This window comes from Neofelis nebulosa, chromosome 2, assembly GCF_028018385.1.
Source record: "Neofelis nebulosa isolate mNeoNeb1 chromosome 2, mNeoNeb1.pri, whole genome shotgun sequence".
NCBI classification, from domain to species: domain Eukaryota; kingdom Metazoa; phylum Chordata; class Mammalia; order Carnivora; family Felidae; genus Neofelis; species Neofelis nebulosa.
The window spans coordinates 104,032,323-104,046,792 of record NC_080783.1 but is presented as its reverse complement, the minus strand read 5'-3'; the positions used below and the strand labels follow the sequence as shown (position 1 = coordinate 104,046,792).

The 14,470-nt window shown below is 43.3% G+C and overlaps 1 protein-coding gene across 2 annotated transcripts in view; it reads right to left on the bottom strand.

The window, feature by feature from the left end:
• The window catches only part of RALB (RAS like proto-oncogene B), a 44,332-nt gene that overhangs the window by 13,643 nt on the left and 16,219 nt on the right, over positions 1–14,470 (bottom strand). For both annotated transcript variants that reach the window (XM_058715536.1, XM_058715535.1), the window contains one exon: positions 6,609–6,774. In XM_058715536.1, coding sequence (XP_058571519.1) covers positions 6,609–6,722 — 114 coding nt within the window. In that variant the 5' untranslated portion in view covers positions 6,723–6,774. The remainder of the gene's footprint in view (positions 1–6,608; positions 6,775–14,470) is intronic.

Genomic DNA, 14,470 nt, shown 5'->3' with positions numbered 1-14,470 from the left:
CATAAGGAAACGAAGGAGAATAAAGAATAAGATAGGCGTGTATGAGTATGTATAGCTGTTTTTGTGTGTATGTATATATATATGTATGTGTGTGTGTGTATCTTAATAGGCACATATATGCATATGTATGTATGTATTTATGCACGTATTTGCCAAAGAGATTCCCTGAAAAGACAAACAAAACAAATTTAAAAGCTGTGAAACAGAAAACAGAAGCAAATGAACCTGAATGAATGTTAAATTGGTAATAGAGCCACACAGAGAACTAATTCAAGAGACTTTAGTACAGAATATTTTGATAGCATGCATCCCAGTAAAAGAGACAAAGGACAAAAAGTTTCAAAAACTGCTAAACTTCTCTTGGCTTGTATTATTGAGTAATAATGATATTAGTAATTCAAAGCTATTTTCTTTATATCGTGGTATACATCAAATAAGTAATTATTTTAATGATGTCAGAAGTACAGATATTCAGGAAAAAAACTAAATTAATGTCAGCAATGAACCATTAAAATAGAATTGGTGCGGGTGGACTGGGTGGCTCAGTTGGTTAAGCAGCCAACTTCGGCTCGGGTCACCATCTCACGGTTCGTGGGTTCAAGCCCTGTGTCAGGCTCTGTGCTGACAGCTCGGAACCTGGAGCCTGCTTCAGATTCCGTGTCTCCCTCTCTTTCTGCCCCTCCCCTGCTTGTGCTCTGTCTCTCTCACTTTCAAAAATAAGTAATAAAACATTTTTTAAAAATTAAAAAAAAAGAATTGGTGCTGGTTTAAGCAGATATCTAGATGCGAAAGAATGAAGTGGGACCCCTACTTCATATCACACACAAAAATTAACTCAAAATGGATCGAGACCAAATTGTAAAAACTGAAACTATAAACTCTAAGAAGTAAACAGGTGTAAATCTTTATGACCTTGGATATGGCAATGCATTCTTAGATAGGACATCAAAAGCACAGGCAACAAAAGAAAAAGTAGACAAACTGAACTTCATCAAAATGTAAAACTTTCATGCTTCGAAGGACATCATCAAGAAAGTGAAAAGATAACCCATAAAATGAGAGAAAATATTTGTAAATCATATATCTAATAGGAGACTTATATTCAGAATACACAAAACACTCTTAAAGTTCAACAATAAAAAGACAACCCAATTTAAAAATAGACAAGAGAGGGGCGCCTGCCTGGCTCAGTCGGTTAAGAGGCCGACTTCAGCTCAAGTCATGATCTCGCCGTCTGTGGGTTCGAGCCCCACGTCAGGCTCTGTGCTGGCAGCTCGGAGCCTGGAGCCTGCTCTGGATTCTGTGTCTCCCTCTCTCTCTGTCCCTGCTTGCTCTCTGTCTCTCTCTTTCTCTCTCAAATAATAAACATTTTGAAAAAAATTAAAAAAAAAAAAGACAAAAGACCTGAAGGAACATTTCTCCAAAGAAGATACACAGGTGGCCAACAGGCACGTGAAACAAGGCGCAACATCATCAGTCACTAGGGAACTGCCAGTCAGAACCACAGTGAGACACTGCTTCATACTCACCAGGATGTATAATCAAAAAGAGACAATAACAAGCATTGGCAAGGATACAGAGAAATCGGAACCCTCACACATTGCTTGTGGGGTTATAAGATGGTACAGGTGCTATGGAAAAAAGTTTTGCACTTCTCAAAAAGTTATACATAGAGTTACCATATGACCTGGCAAGTTTCATGCCTCGGTATATTTACGCAAGAGAATTTAAGACATAAGTCTACACAAAAATTTATGCACATGTGTTCACAGCAACATTATTCAAAATAGCAAAAAAGTAGAAACAATCCAAAAGTCCATCACTTGATGAACGGATAAACAAAACACAGCATATCCAGACAATGGAATATTATTCCGTGAAAAAACCTGATGCAGGTTACAACATGGATGAGCTTTCAAGACATTGAAAGAAAGCCTGATACAACGTGAAAGAAGCCTGATATCACGATCACATAATGTACGATTCCATTTATTTGAAATGTCCAGAACAGGTAAATCCATAAAAACAAAATGGTTGCCAAGAACCCGAAGTGGAAGAAGGGGAGGCAGAAATGAGGAAAGACTGCTGATATTAGGGTGTTTTCTTCTCTTTTGTGGAGGGAGAAAATTGTTCTAACATTATATAATAGTGATGGTTGCATGCCTGTGTGAACATGCTAAAAAAAAAATGATTGAATTGTACACTTCAAAAGGATGAATACCATGGTGTATGAATTATATCTTAAGAAACCAATTTAAATTTTTAAAAATTTAAAAATTGAATTGAGGGGCACCTGGGTGGCTCAGTCGGTTAAGTGTCCAACTTTGGCTCAGGTAACAATCTCACAGTTCGTGGGTTCGAGCCCCACATTGGGCTCTCTGCTGTCAGCAGTGAGCCAGCTTCGGATCCTCTGTCTCCCTCTCTCTCTGCCCCTTCCCTGCTCATTCTCTCTCTCTTTCTCTCTCAAAAATAAATAAAACATTTAAAAAGAATTGAGATTATCAGTGTGAACTTAGTGGGCCCTTTGAAGAACACCCTTAAAAAAAGCCTTGTACTGATTTTAAGCCCCCAAAATAAAAAAACGACAAGATTTTTAGTATTAGGTTCTTACATTTGTACTAGCAGTTATCTTCAACTAGACAAAATGTGAAAATTGACCTGTTTCACAACAGTGTCCTATTAACTCCTTTCCAAAGAGACAAATCCATGACCCCAAAAACCTAAGCACCAGTGCAAATTTCTAAATACCACCATGAAGCATTTCAAGTGCGTATTTCTGAGCTTTCAAGGTTAAAAAGGTCCATAGACTCGCTGGACACGGGATGTCTGAGTGTCCTCATAACGACTGCATACCTCTGTGTCAGTGAAAAGTGTACAGATTATTAGAACATAGACTACAATCTTGATTTTCCACTTTTCCATTAGAAACAGAAAGTCCTGAAGTCTTGGTATCTGTTAAGACGATCCACACTCCTGGCCTTGGGGGGCGGTGTGTGATTCAGTTTCAGATGCCTAAGACACACAGATTCCCCAGGGATCTGTGTCTAAACTGCCTTAGCCAGCCACTGACAGTCTGCCGTGGTTGCTGTCAAAGTCCCCGGTCACCAACCTCACATGGTCCGTAGCTTTAGAAGTCTTCAAGTATGTTAGGTCAAGGATAAAAAGATTAAGATCTCCCTCCAGTTTTTCTCAAAGTCAGACCTTAGCCAAAAATAAAAACTTCTGGGACCACTGCCCCTCGCATAATCCAACCCTCATAGCAATTTCACCATATAAGCTCTTTTTTTTTTTTTTTTAACTTGAGGTAAAGCCCTGGACCAAGAATAAAGAATGTGGGATGTGGGTAGACTTTAGGTAACTGGCATCCCGGAGCACAGGCCTGTTCCCTTTTCTGTGAAATCAGGCTTGACCAGGTGATCTCTCAGGCAGGAATCACCACACTTGGCCATACATCAGACTGCCGGGAGAGCTGCGCATAAAATGAGAGTCCCCATTTTCAACTCTAGAAATGTTATTCAGAAGATGATCAGCTAAGTTTGGGAATCGCTGCTAAGATCTCTAAGATCTCTTCAAGCTCCAAGACTATGATTCTGGAACTCTCCTGTCCAATATAGTAGCCACTAGCCACATTTGCTGGAACTCTAGTCACATGTGCAGACAGTACAGATACAGAACGTTTTCATCGTGGCAGAAGGTCCTACTGGACAGCGTTGCTTTAGAAATCAATGAAAGACTTCTCCAAACGTACATTAATCCATCTCTATTCTTTCCTTGCTCTCATTTTACCATTTCTTTTTTTTAAATTTTTTTTTTTCCAACGTTTTTTATTTTATTTTTGGGAGAGAGAGAGACAGAGCATGAACAGGGGAGGGACAGAGAGAGAGGGAGACACAGAATCGGAAACAGGCTCCAGACTCTGAGCCATCAGCCCAGAGCCTGACGCGGGGCTCGAACTCACGGACCGCGAGATCGTGACCTGGCTGAAGTCGGACACCTAACCGACTGCGCCACCCAGGCGCCCCTCATTTTACCATTTCTTCAACAACTGCTGCTCTCCAGTCCTCAACTATGTTTGCCCATGAAAAAATAGACTAAGATCAAGCCTAGTTTTCCCTTGTTTCTCTGAAGATACGAGGAAGAAGGGACAAAACTCTTCTGTGTGCATCTTCCCCACCCCCTACCCCCACTTAACCATATGCACACATACAAACCTACATAATAAAAATGAAAATCCAGATTCGACTCTCCTACTAGTTCGTGTCCCGCAGCGTCAGCAGCTGTGCTACTGACAAGACTATTTGGGATGGATAACTCTTGGTTGTGAGGTCTCTCCTGTGTGCTGTAGGGTGTTTAGCACCATCGCTGGCCCCTACCTACTAGGTGCTAGTAGTAACTGCCCTCCAGTTGTGACACTCAAAAGTATCTCCAGACATTGGGGCGCCTGGGTGGCTCAATCGGTTGAGCGGCCGACTTCGGCTCAGGTCACGATCTTGCGGTCCGTGAGTTCGAGCCCCGCGTCGGGCTCTGTGCTGATAGCTCAGAGCCTGGAGCCTGTTTCGGATTCTGTGTCTCCCTCTCTCTGCCCCTCCCCCGCTCATGCTCTGTCTCTCTCTGTCTCTCTGTCTCTCTCTCTCTCTCAAAAATAAATAAACATTTAAAAAATAAAAATAAAAAGACCAATACTGTGGCAAATATACCCTCAGGTGACCCTCAGTGAGTCATGCCCTTGGTATGATACTCTCCTTTTAAATACAGAGGACTCTGTGATTGACTTCTCACCAACAGAATATGGGAAAGATCGTGAGATCACCCCATGATTACGTTTCCTTATATAAGAATCCATCTTAGCTAACCAGAGACGCTCTCCTACTGCCTTGAAGAAGCAAGGTGCCACGAAAGGAACCACTATGGAAAGGGCCTGGTGGCAAGGACCTGTGGCCCTCCACCCTACGTCTGCATGAAACCGAACTCTGCCAGCACCCAGAGCTTGGAAGAGGACCCGAGCGTCAGCCAGGCTCACGGCCCCAGCCAACTCTGACTGCAGCCTTGTGGGACCCCGGGCAGAGCAGCCAGCTAAGCCACGCCAGACTCCCAAGCCCTGGAAACTGTAGATAACCAACATGTGTTGTTTCAAGCTGCTAAATTTCTAGTAATTTGTTATATGGCAATAGAAAACCAATACAAATACCACTTATATCACAAAATCCAGCAAAATAACATATTTTTTATTAATTAACTGCCTGGCATAACTCTAGAATACCTTCTTAACTGGTTTGTTTGTTCACTGCATCCTCTTTGATTATCTCGTCATACAGGCCAACGATTGTGTAATATTTCCTATAGAGGATGAAAAACAATTTAGTCTTATCCTCTAGCATAATTGGTCCAAGTTTCTCTTTTATTGAAAGTTTAGAAGGATTTTCTTCAGCTTCACAATGACGTGACACTACTAGTAACAGAAGTTTTAGGACTATTGTCAAATTTAAGAAACGTCTCTTAAACTTCCCTGGAAGAGACTATAAGATCTGGAAGAACTTTCCCAACCAGTTTCTAGCTCCACGTCTCGACACTTGTTTCTCGAGAACTCCACAGCCCACACACTTCCAGAACCAGGTGCCACAGGACCACACTCACACCACGATAACCTCCTGGCCCTGCACCTCACATCACAGTGCCAGGTGAGTCAGCAGAGTGGGTGGTGGGAATATTCCGGGAAGCCATCCCTACAGCGAAATGGCTAGTAATAACTTAACCACATGCCCAAGTGACTCCAAACCACATAAATAGACACTAATTCCCAGCTAAATATATCCTTAACCCAACTTCCCTCAGCTAGATCCCAAAAATGGCCATTGCCATTCCAACACCACCCAACATAAGTTGGACAGAGGGCAAGTCTAGTGAAGATCAGATAATGATCTTCACCGACTGTGGTGACAGGTATCTTCCTTTTGGAAATCCTGTAAAGCACACACCCATGGGAACGTGACGTGAGCGCTGGTCAGAACACTCTGCCCATGGTACCAACCGACGGCCATCAGGCAGGGACATTTGTTGCCACGGGAATCAAAACGGTGTTGTCACATTGGACTCAGTCCCAGTTCCATTATCCACATTAAGTGACATAAATGTGGGGCAAGGATGGTGTGAGCCTTACTTTGCTGCATGGCAGAACTAGAGAGGACCTGATGCCCATCACTAGAGAAAAGATTGTCTTATGACAGCTTAGCTCTCCCTTTCACTACCTGCTGAAAGTGACTGTCACAAAGCTAAATCTGACCTGTTCTTCAGAACGGTATAAGAGTATAAGAGTCCCCTCCTCTTCCCTTGCTCCTGTCAGAAAGCAAGCTCAAAGGATAACACCGGAAGTCACGCAAAGCAGGGACCCCTCACATCCCCGCCAGAGTTGAAATTACTTACCAAAAATCAGCAGCCCAGATCTCATGCTCGTTAGACCGCCTATAAAGCTACTCGGAAACCATGTTAACACAGATTTGCCCCACGATCCTCCGTGCACGTGGGGCACTGAACACATGAACACAGCTGGAGGAGGGACACTATGACAGCAGACTCGATGAAGAAAGGCGTCTGCGCCCGGCATGTCTTACCTCATCGTACATGAACTGAAGCGTCAGGGCCGACTTGCCAACCCCTCCACTGCCGACCATGATCACCTTGTGAAGGGCCAGGGAGCTCTGGCTCTTACTCTTGTTTGCGGCCATCCCGCTGGTTGTCTAAGGTCGCGACACACGACCAGAGGACCCAGTTGAAGAGCTGCCAAGGAACAAGACAAAGACTTAGAGGCAGTTTGATGTCTACCCAACTGAAAGAAAATGCAGTCCGTGTGCGCCAGGAAAGCCTAACCCAGACATTCCAACAGAGAAGCAAAGCTTCTAGGTGCCGGGCAGAGATGAAACAATCCCTCCAACAACCCCAGAGGTCATTTACCATAGCAGAGCCAGAGAGAAAGTAAGACAGAGAGGAAAAAAATGGCACCCAGTGCCTGGATCACTGGGGAGTGTGGGGAGGACACCGGACACTAAAAATCCTCAAAGGCGCTTCTCTGAAGTGGAGAGACCAGAGAGAGAGCTCTGAGTCCCACCCTTCAGATCTCCCCCCAAGTCATCTGGTGCCACAGACAGCACTCAGGGACCTCAATTTCGCCCGCTTTATTCTCACTGCTCACTTCCCCTTGTGCCTCTGCCTCCCGATACACACACTCCCAAAGCCCCCAACGCGGGCCACAGAGGTACTCTGGAAGGAGATCAGTAAATGCAGTATTTATAGTAAGTACCCCTTTGTGGCACATGATGGAGCTAAAAGAAAGAGAACGAAATTATTTCCTTCAAGTGTATTTAAAGTGGTGAACCAAAATGAGTTAAACTGGGGGCCCCTGGGTGGCTCAGCTGGTTGCATCTGGCTCTTGATTTCAGCTCAGGTCATGATCTCATGGTTCATGGGTTCGAGCCCTGCATCAGGCTCTGCGCTGACAGTGTGGAGCCCTGCTTGGGATTCTCTCTCCCTCTCTCTCTGCCCCTCCCCCACTCACACATGCACACGCACACATACTCTCTCTTTCAAAATAAATACACTTAAAAAAAATGTTTTGGGGCGCCTGGGTGGCTCAGTCGGTTAAGCGGCCAACTTCGGCTCAGGTCACGATCTTGCGGTCCGTGAGTTCGAGCCCCACATCAGGCTCTGTGCTGACAGCTCAGAGCCTGCAGCCTGCTTCAGATTCTGTGTCTCCTCTCTCTCTCTCTCTCTGTCCCTCCCCTGCTCGTGCTCTGTCTCTCTCTGTCTCTCAACAAATAAACGTTAAAAAAAATTTTTTTAATAAAAAAAATAAAAATAAAAATAATTTTTTTTAATAAAATGAGTTAAGTTCCCCTATAATGACCATTGATCAAAATCAGTTTAACCTCCTCAGATGTGAGATGAAAAGAGGAGGGAATCCCAGGCACTGTGGGAAGATGAAGTATTCCACATACGTAAATTTAATAGTAAATGGAATTTACTTTAACTCCAGTACCAATTTTTATTTTAACCAATTCGTATGAGAAAGCCTAGTTCACATATGCCACAGAGTAAGGAAAGGACGCAGGCTGGGGCATCTCCTGGGCCTGAGCCGAGGTCTGCCATTTGTGAGCTGGGAGACTTAGAACTATTTGAGTTCTCCAAGCCGCAAAACCCAAACACCACCTGCCTTGCAGGATTCTCCTGAGGATGAGAGACCTAAGCACAGTGCCAGGCACCCCCTAGGAGCTTAATAAAGGTTGGTTTCCTTTCCAGCAGACTTGAACATCCTAACATTTAAAAAAAAAATCTTTTTTAATGTTTTTATTTATTTTTGAAGGAGAGAAAGACAGAGCATGAGTGGGGGAGGAGCAGAGAGAGGGGGAGACACAGAATCTGAAGCAGGTTCCAGGCTCTGAGCTGTCAGACCACGCGGGGCTCGAACTCACGAACCGTGAGATCCCGACCTGAGCCGAAGTCTGACGCCCAACCGACTGAGCCACCCAGGCGCCCCATTAACGTCCTAACGTTTAAAAATTTTTTCCAGGGGTGCCAGGGTGGCTCAGTCGGTTGAGCGTCCAACTTCAGCTCAGGTCACGATCTCGCGGTCCGCGAGTTTGAGCCCCGCGTTGGGCTCTGGGCTGATGGCTCAGAGCCTGGAGCCTGCTTCTGATCCTGTGTCTCCCTCTCTCTCTGCCCCTCCCCCATTCATGCTCTGTCTCTCTCTGCTTCAAAAATAAATAAACGTTAAAAAAAAAATTTTTCCAATTCCAATATGGCAGGCTCCTATTTCCATTACTGCTGACAAAGGAACTTGACAACATCCCCACTAGAACAATAAATTAATACACACAGTACACACATAAATCATCCATTGGTTGATTTATAAATAAAACATTGGTTTAAATCAGTGGCTTCCATCCTTGGCTGCACAACGGAATCCCCTGGGGAGCCTTGAAACCATTCTGATGCAGCGCCTGGGGGCTCAGTCGGTTGAGTGTCCGACTTTGGCTCGGGTCATGATCTTGCAGTTTGTGGGTTCGAGCCCCGCATCGGGCTCTGTGCTGACAGCTCGGAGCCGGGAGCCTGCTTCAGATTCTGTGTCTCCCTCTCTCTCTGTCCCTCCCCGTCTTTCTGTCCCTCCCCCACTTGTTTTCTGTCTTTCTTTCTCAAAAATAAATAAACATCAAAAAAATTTAAAAAAAACAAAAAAACAAAACATCCTGATGCATGGGTCCCACCCCAGAGAGTCTGATGGAATTGGCCCAGCATGTAGCCTGGCATGGGGACTTCTAGAAGCTTCTCAGGTGATTACAGTGGACACCCAACGTTGAGAACTTCTCTTACATGTACAGCTAAGCTCAAAAGAAAGGAAGAAATCCCCAAGGTAGGGTGAAAAACATCAGGGCCCTGAGAGCTGCTGTTCCCGCAGTCTTGAATAGCTGCTGTTCACAGTAACTTAGGATTTAGCAAACACACAGGGCTGAGGGACCAGCTGCCCAGGCCACGTGGGAGTCAGAACTGACACCTTTTCTCAACTGAGAACAGAGAAGCCAAGACCCTTGGAGGAACACACCTTCAGGTAAAGGATGTACTAGAAAAACATTTGTTGACCAACAGGGGACAATGACAAAGAAGCTTATCTGACTGAGCCCCAGCTGCATGGAAGTGTACCCAGAAAATCTGTGACCATGGCACTTCTCCAAAGCCAAGAAGTTAACATAAAAAGCAGTCTGAGTCTGGTCGCAGTGCTGGAACACAAGGCAGAGTGACAAACAAAACCTCTCTGGGGACACAACATGCAGTAAGACAGACCAGGATACTCATAGCTAAAATCCACAGATAGGAGCCCACGGCTCCAACCTACTAAACACCTAAGAAAATCACCATACGTGGTAGTTCACATCCATAACAAGTAGGGCTTTTCAGACAGCTATTATAAAAAGCATAATTTGAGCATTTTTAACAAAGGCAAAATCAAAATGCTAGAAAAACAACATTATCAAAAGACCAGGAGTTGAATAAGAACCCCTTTGAACGTCTAACGTATTTTAAGTATTTAAAACGAAGAATAATAAAACCACAGGGGAGGAGGAAAAAAAACTATTGATTTTTTTCTCCACCTATTTTTGGCTCATTGGTTGGAGCCCTGCAGATCTGACAAAACACAGAGTAACAAGAGAAAAACAAATGGAAGCTTATTACTGTGTACATCTCACAAACACACACAATTCAGTGATGAGTAACTCAAGGGGGTGGTCAGAACTTCAGCTTACATCGCATCTTAACAAAATAATAATAAATTTCAGAGAAGTGGCAAGACGAACGAAACAAAACAAAACAAATAAAGAAACAAACAAAAAACAAGACTTTGCACTTCTAGGGGCAACAAAGCGTGGGAAGACAAACACTATCTAAGGGAAGTTGATAGACGAGATAAGGGCTAGTGAGTAAAGTGTGCTAAGCAGGTTCCTCTGGTGCCCTCTCGGGGCTGGTAGGAGCCTAGAGCTGTCTCAGGTGATTCAGAATAGCCCTGCCCTTCCTGGTAGGGGCACGGCGGGGAGGCAGAGAATTTTATTTTGGTCTGTTTTCAACTGTCTTCAGCTCGAAATAATCCTATGTCAAAGTGGCATATTTGGGGGTGGCACACTCCAAACCCTTTCAATGCTCAATAGAAAATTTAGGAAATATCTAAACTATCTTTCAAAGAGAAAAAAAAAAAATCACTTATGATTCCACCACCCAGAGATATTCGCTTATTAGCAGTAGATTTCCTGCCAGTATTCTAATCTATATAATCCTATATTTAAAACCTATTTAAGATCATAGTCACGTAGTTTGGCATGTTACCGCTCACGTATTATCTCCATCTGTCTTCTTAGAGAAGACTGAACATAATGAAATCCTTCCTTGATGATTTAAGGACCATCAAGGCTGCTGGGAGTAGGATCGCATGTCTGCTTGTGCTGCCCCCTACCCCCCCGACCGTTAGTTTATTGCCTATGCCAGGCCTTCTTTCCACCACTCCTTTTCTAATTATGTGCCTTTTAATAAGTGTTCTAAGCAATTAACTGGATAATTAAGCACATTTGAATTGTGACTAAAATAGAATAAATGGGGTAAGGCGTGGGCCTCCCCTAAAGGCTTCAGTTTAGCAAAGTGAAACCGCTTTTGGCCTAATTTCTGGTCCACCAGTGTTCCACAGAAAGCAAATCCTGGAGCATGAGGCTGGGACCTCCAGACCATCCATGTGTCACACAATCGCTCCGAAGCAACCTTGCTTCTGTGAATTATTACAGTTGTAAGAAAATGGAGAAAGAATTTTCCAGGTTGGAGTAGGGGAGGCTTTCAAACCCATGTAGACATCTATCTAATTCTGAGCTGCTATTTTCAAAACACAAAGTCAATCTCTCTAGAAGAAACCATAATAAATGAGCTGAAAACTATTCAATAGGTCCAAAGATATTTGCCAGAGTATCTGTGCTCAAAGCTCAAAAACTGAAATAACCATGGTGGATATTTCCAATCCACACGACTGCGTTGGTCAACTTCACCCGATGAAGGGAAAGACAGGATACAGGCCAACCAAGTGCCCAGCACCAAACTGATCCCGGAAACTGCAAACCCCTGACATTGGGAATAAATAATATTTGTTTAAGCCACTGTTAGTCTACTAATTGTTGTTGTTTTTGTTTTCACTTCTACCAAAAGTGTTCCAGAAACAGAGTCATTGACTCAAGAAACTCCAAGTCTAGTGGTTCAGACAGATCACAGCGCAGGTAAAACAAATTCCACGGCAGAAGTGAGATGCGAGGGGTGCTCTGGGAACACTGAGGAGAGACATATAAATCACCCTGGAAAGTCAGGGAAATTCTCCCAAAGGGAGCAACACAAGACCTGGGATTTAAAGACACCAACTAGACAAACAGAGGAAGAGAGATGCCAGGAAGAAAACAAATCAGCACGGCTTAGGAAGCGTGTGTTGAAGATTTAATGTTTGTGATTGATACGTGCAGCCAATAAATGTGTTCTAAAAAATAATACAAGTATCCTTTTTCCCAACAGTTTGTTATGAAAAGTTTCAAACTTTCAGGAAAGTTAAAGGAACCGCAGGGTGAGTCCACATACCCACCACCCAGATTCTCCAGTTTGTGTTTTGCCCCATGTGCTTTACCACAAACCCCGTCAACTGGCGTCTCTCTCCCTACCCGTCAATCCGTCTTATTCCTTGCATTTCCATGTAAGCTGTAGACATCAGGACACTTCGTCCCTGACTTCAGTGTAGACACCCATTTTTTTACAAAGCAATCATATCCACCCCCACCCCTTGCCCCACTGCTGCCTTCACTGATAATTTCAGAACTCTCTCTAAGCAGTTTGCAATCCTCCTAGATCACTTCAATAAACTCATGGGTTCATAGCCAGTACATGAAGCTACAACATTGATCTTCCAAGAGGGGAATTTGGGTCCATAACACCACGTCCTGGCATGTCTTTCCCTTTGGGCCAGAAGTCTCTTACAGGGCACTTGAGAAACACACCAATGAACACCCTTCACTACGTCTCTACCTAGTAACAGAAAAGTTCTGCGGTTAGTAGATCCATTTTTGCGCGAAAAAAACTTTTAAGTGCTACTTTGTGCCAAGCTGCGGGCCTCTGCCCTTAGAAAACTTAATCTCTAAGGAAAGACATACAACTAAAGTATGTTAATATAATTTCCCACATGCGGTGATGAAGATGGTGCAAAGTATAATGGAAAGCACAATGAACTCTGGAAAAAAAGAATCGGGAAAGGCTTCAAAACTGAGTAAGAGTTCACTCAACAGATGGGGTGATTGAGGGGCGCTTTCCAAGCATAACTCAGAGCACAAGCAAAGGAACAAAGGCATCACACGTCACAGTTAGTACCAGGTACCACATAATATTGAAGCATAAGGTATGGAGTGGGGAAGTGACAGGGTGAGGAGTCTCCAAAGACACCCATGTGCACCTACAAAAGGACCTAAGATGCTATCTTAAGAAACGTACCCTGGAGAAAATGGGAAACCATTGTGGGGTGTGGCCTCCAGCCCAAGTTAGCATGTAAGGCACTGAATCTGTAAGAATAAACACACATTCCCTGGGGCACCTTGGGTGGCTCAGTCGGTTAAGCATCCGACTTCGGCTCAGGTCACGATCTCACAGTTCATAAGTTCGAGCCCCACATTGGGCTCTGTGCTGACTGCTTAGAGCCTGGAACCTGCTTCAGATTCTGTGTCTCCCTTTCTCTTTGCCCCTCCCCAACTTGTGCTCTCTCTCTCTCTCTCTCAAAAACAAATAAACATAAAAAAAAAATTAAACACACACACACACATTCCCATACAGAAAAACAAGACATGCCAAACTAAAAAAAGCATCATTCATAAAAATGAGGCAAGGCAAAAAAAAAAAAAAAAAAAAAAAAAAAAAGCAGGCAGGCAAGGGTTAGGGAGTGCTTTTTCTATGTCATATTCTATGATACATTAATTTGAGATAGGGCCCTCTACCACTCAGCATTAATTCAAGACCAGAACACATTCACTTGAGAAGTGAAGTTTTTAAAGCAGATCACAATATATAAATCACGCAAATGTGTGTTAGGAGGAAAAGAGCAGTTTCTAGACTAATATTCCGGGCTAATATAATCATTAGTCTTTTATTAAACTGAGGCTAGGAGAAAATAAGTTGGTAGATAGAGTAAAATGCCACCTTGTCTGTATCACGGGAATGTCAAAAAAAAATCAAATGACAATTTGAAAATGCAGAGGAACGCTTACTCAGTCCTGCTCATAAAACTCAAGTGTCCTACGTAGCACACGTCCACAAAAGCACATGGGAAACTCTCAAATACTATCCACATGCAAAGAATTGCACTTAGCACTTTTTTAGTATAACTTTAAGGTAACCTAGATACTACTAATAGGCCATAATCATAATACCTGAGTCTCCCAAAATATTATCCATGTTTTTAATCCTCTCTATAACAATCAAAAAAGGAGGACAATCCTAAATCTGGGACAATTTAAGCACCAAAATAATTAAGGGCACTAATGAAAACAGACCATTGAAAAATTAGGAATTCGTGAATCCATACCTATAATAAATATTAAATAAACAACGGAAGAGGGAGGACTCTTGCTTCCAGGAGAACACCAAAAGCAGACTGACACATTATAGAGGGTGCACCTGAGTTGGAAAATCAACATTTATATGGAAACAACTTCATATGAAAGTTCATATACATTCAAACAATTCATATGGAAAATCAACTATCATAGTAAAGATTGGTTCAGGCAAGAATCATTAATAGATGCTAAATCTACAGGGGAGATCTGGATGAGGAACACAGTATTTGCATGGTCTTACAGTGCCTCCATACATTACTTACGAATCAGAATCTGCATTTTAACAAGCAGAGTACTATTACGTGTCAGGGCAA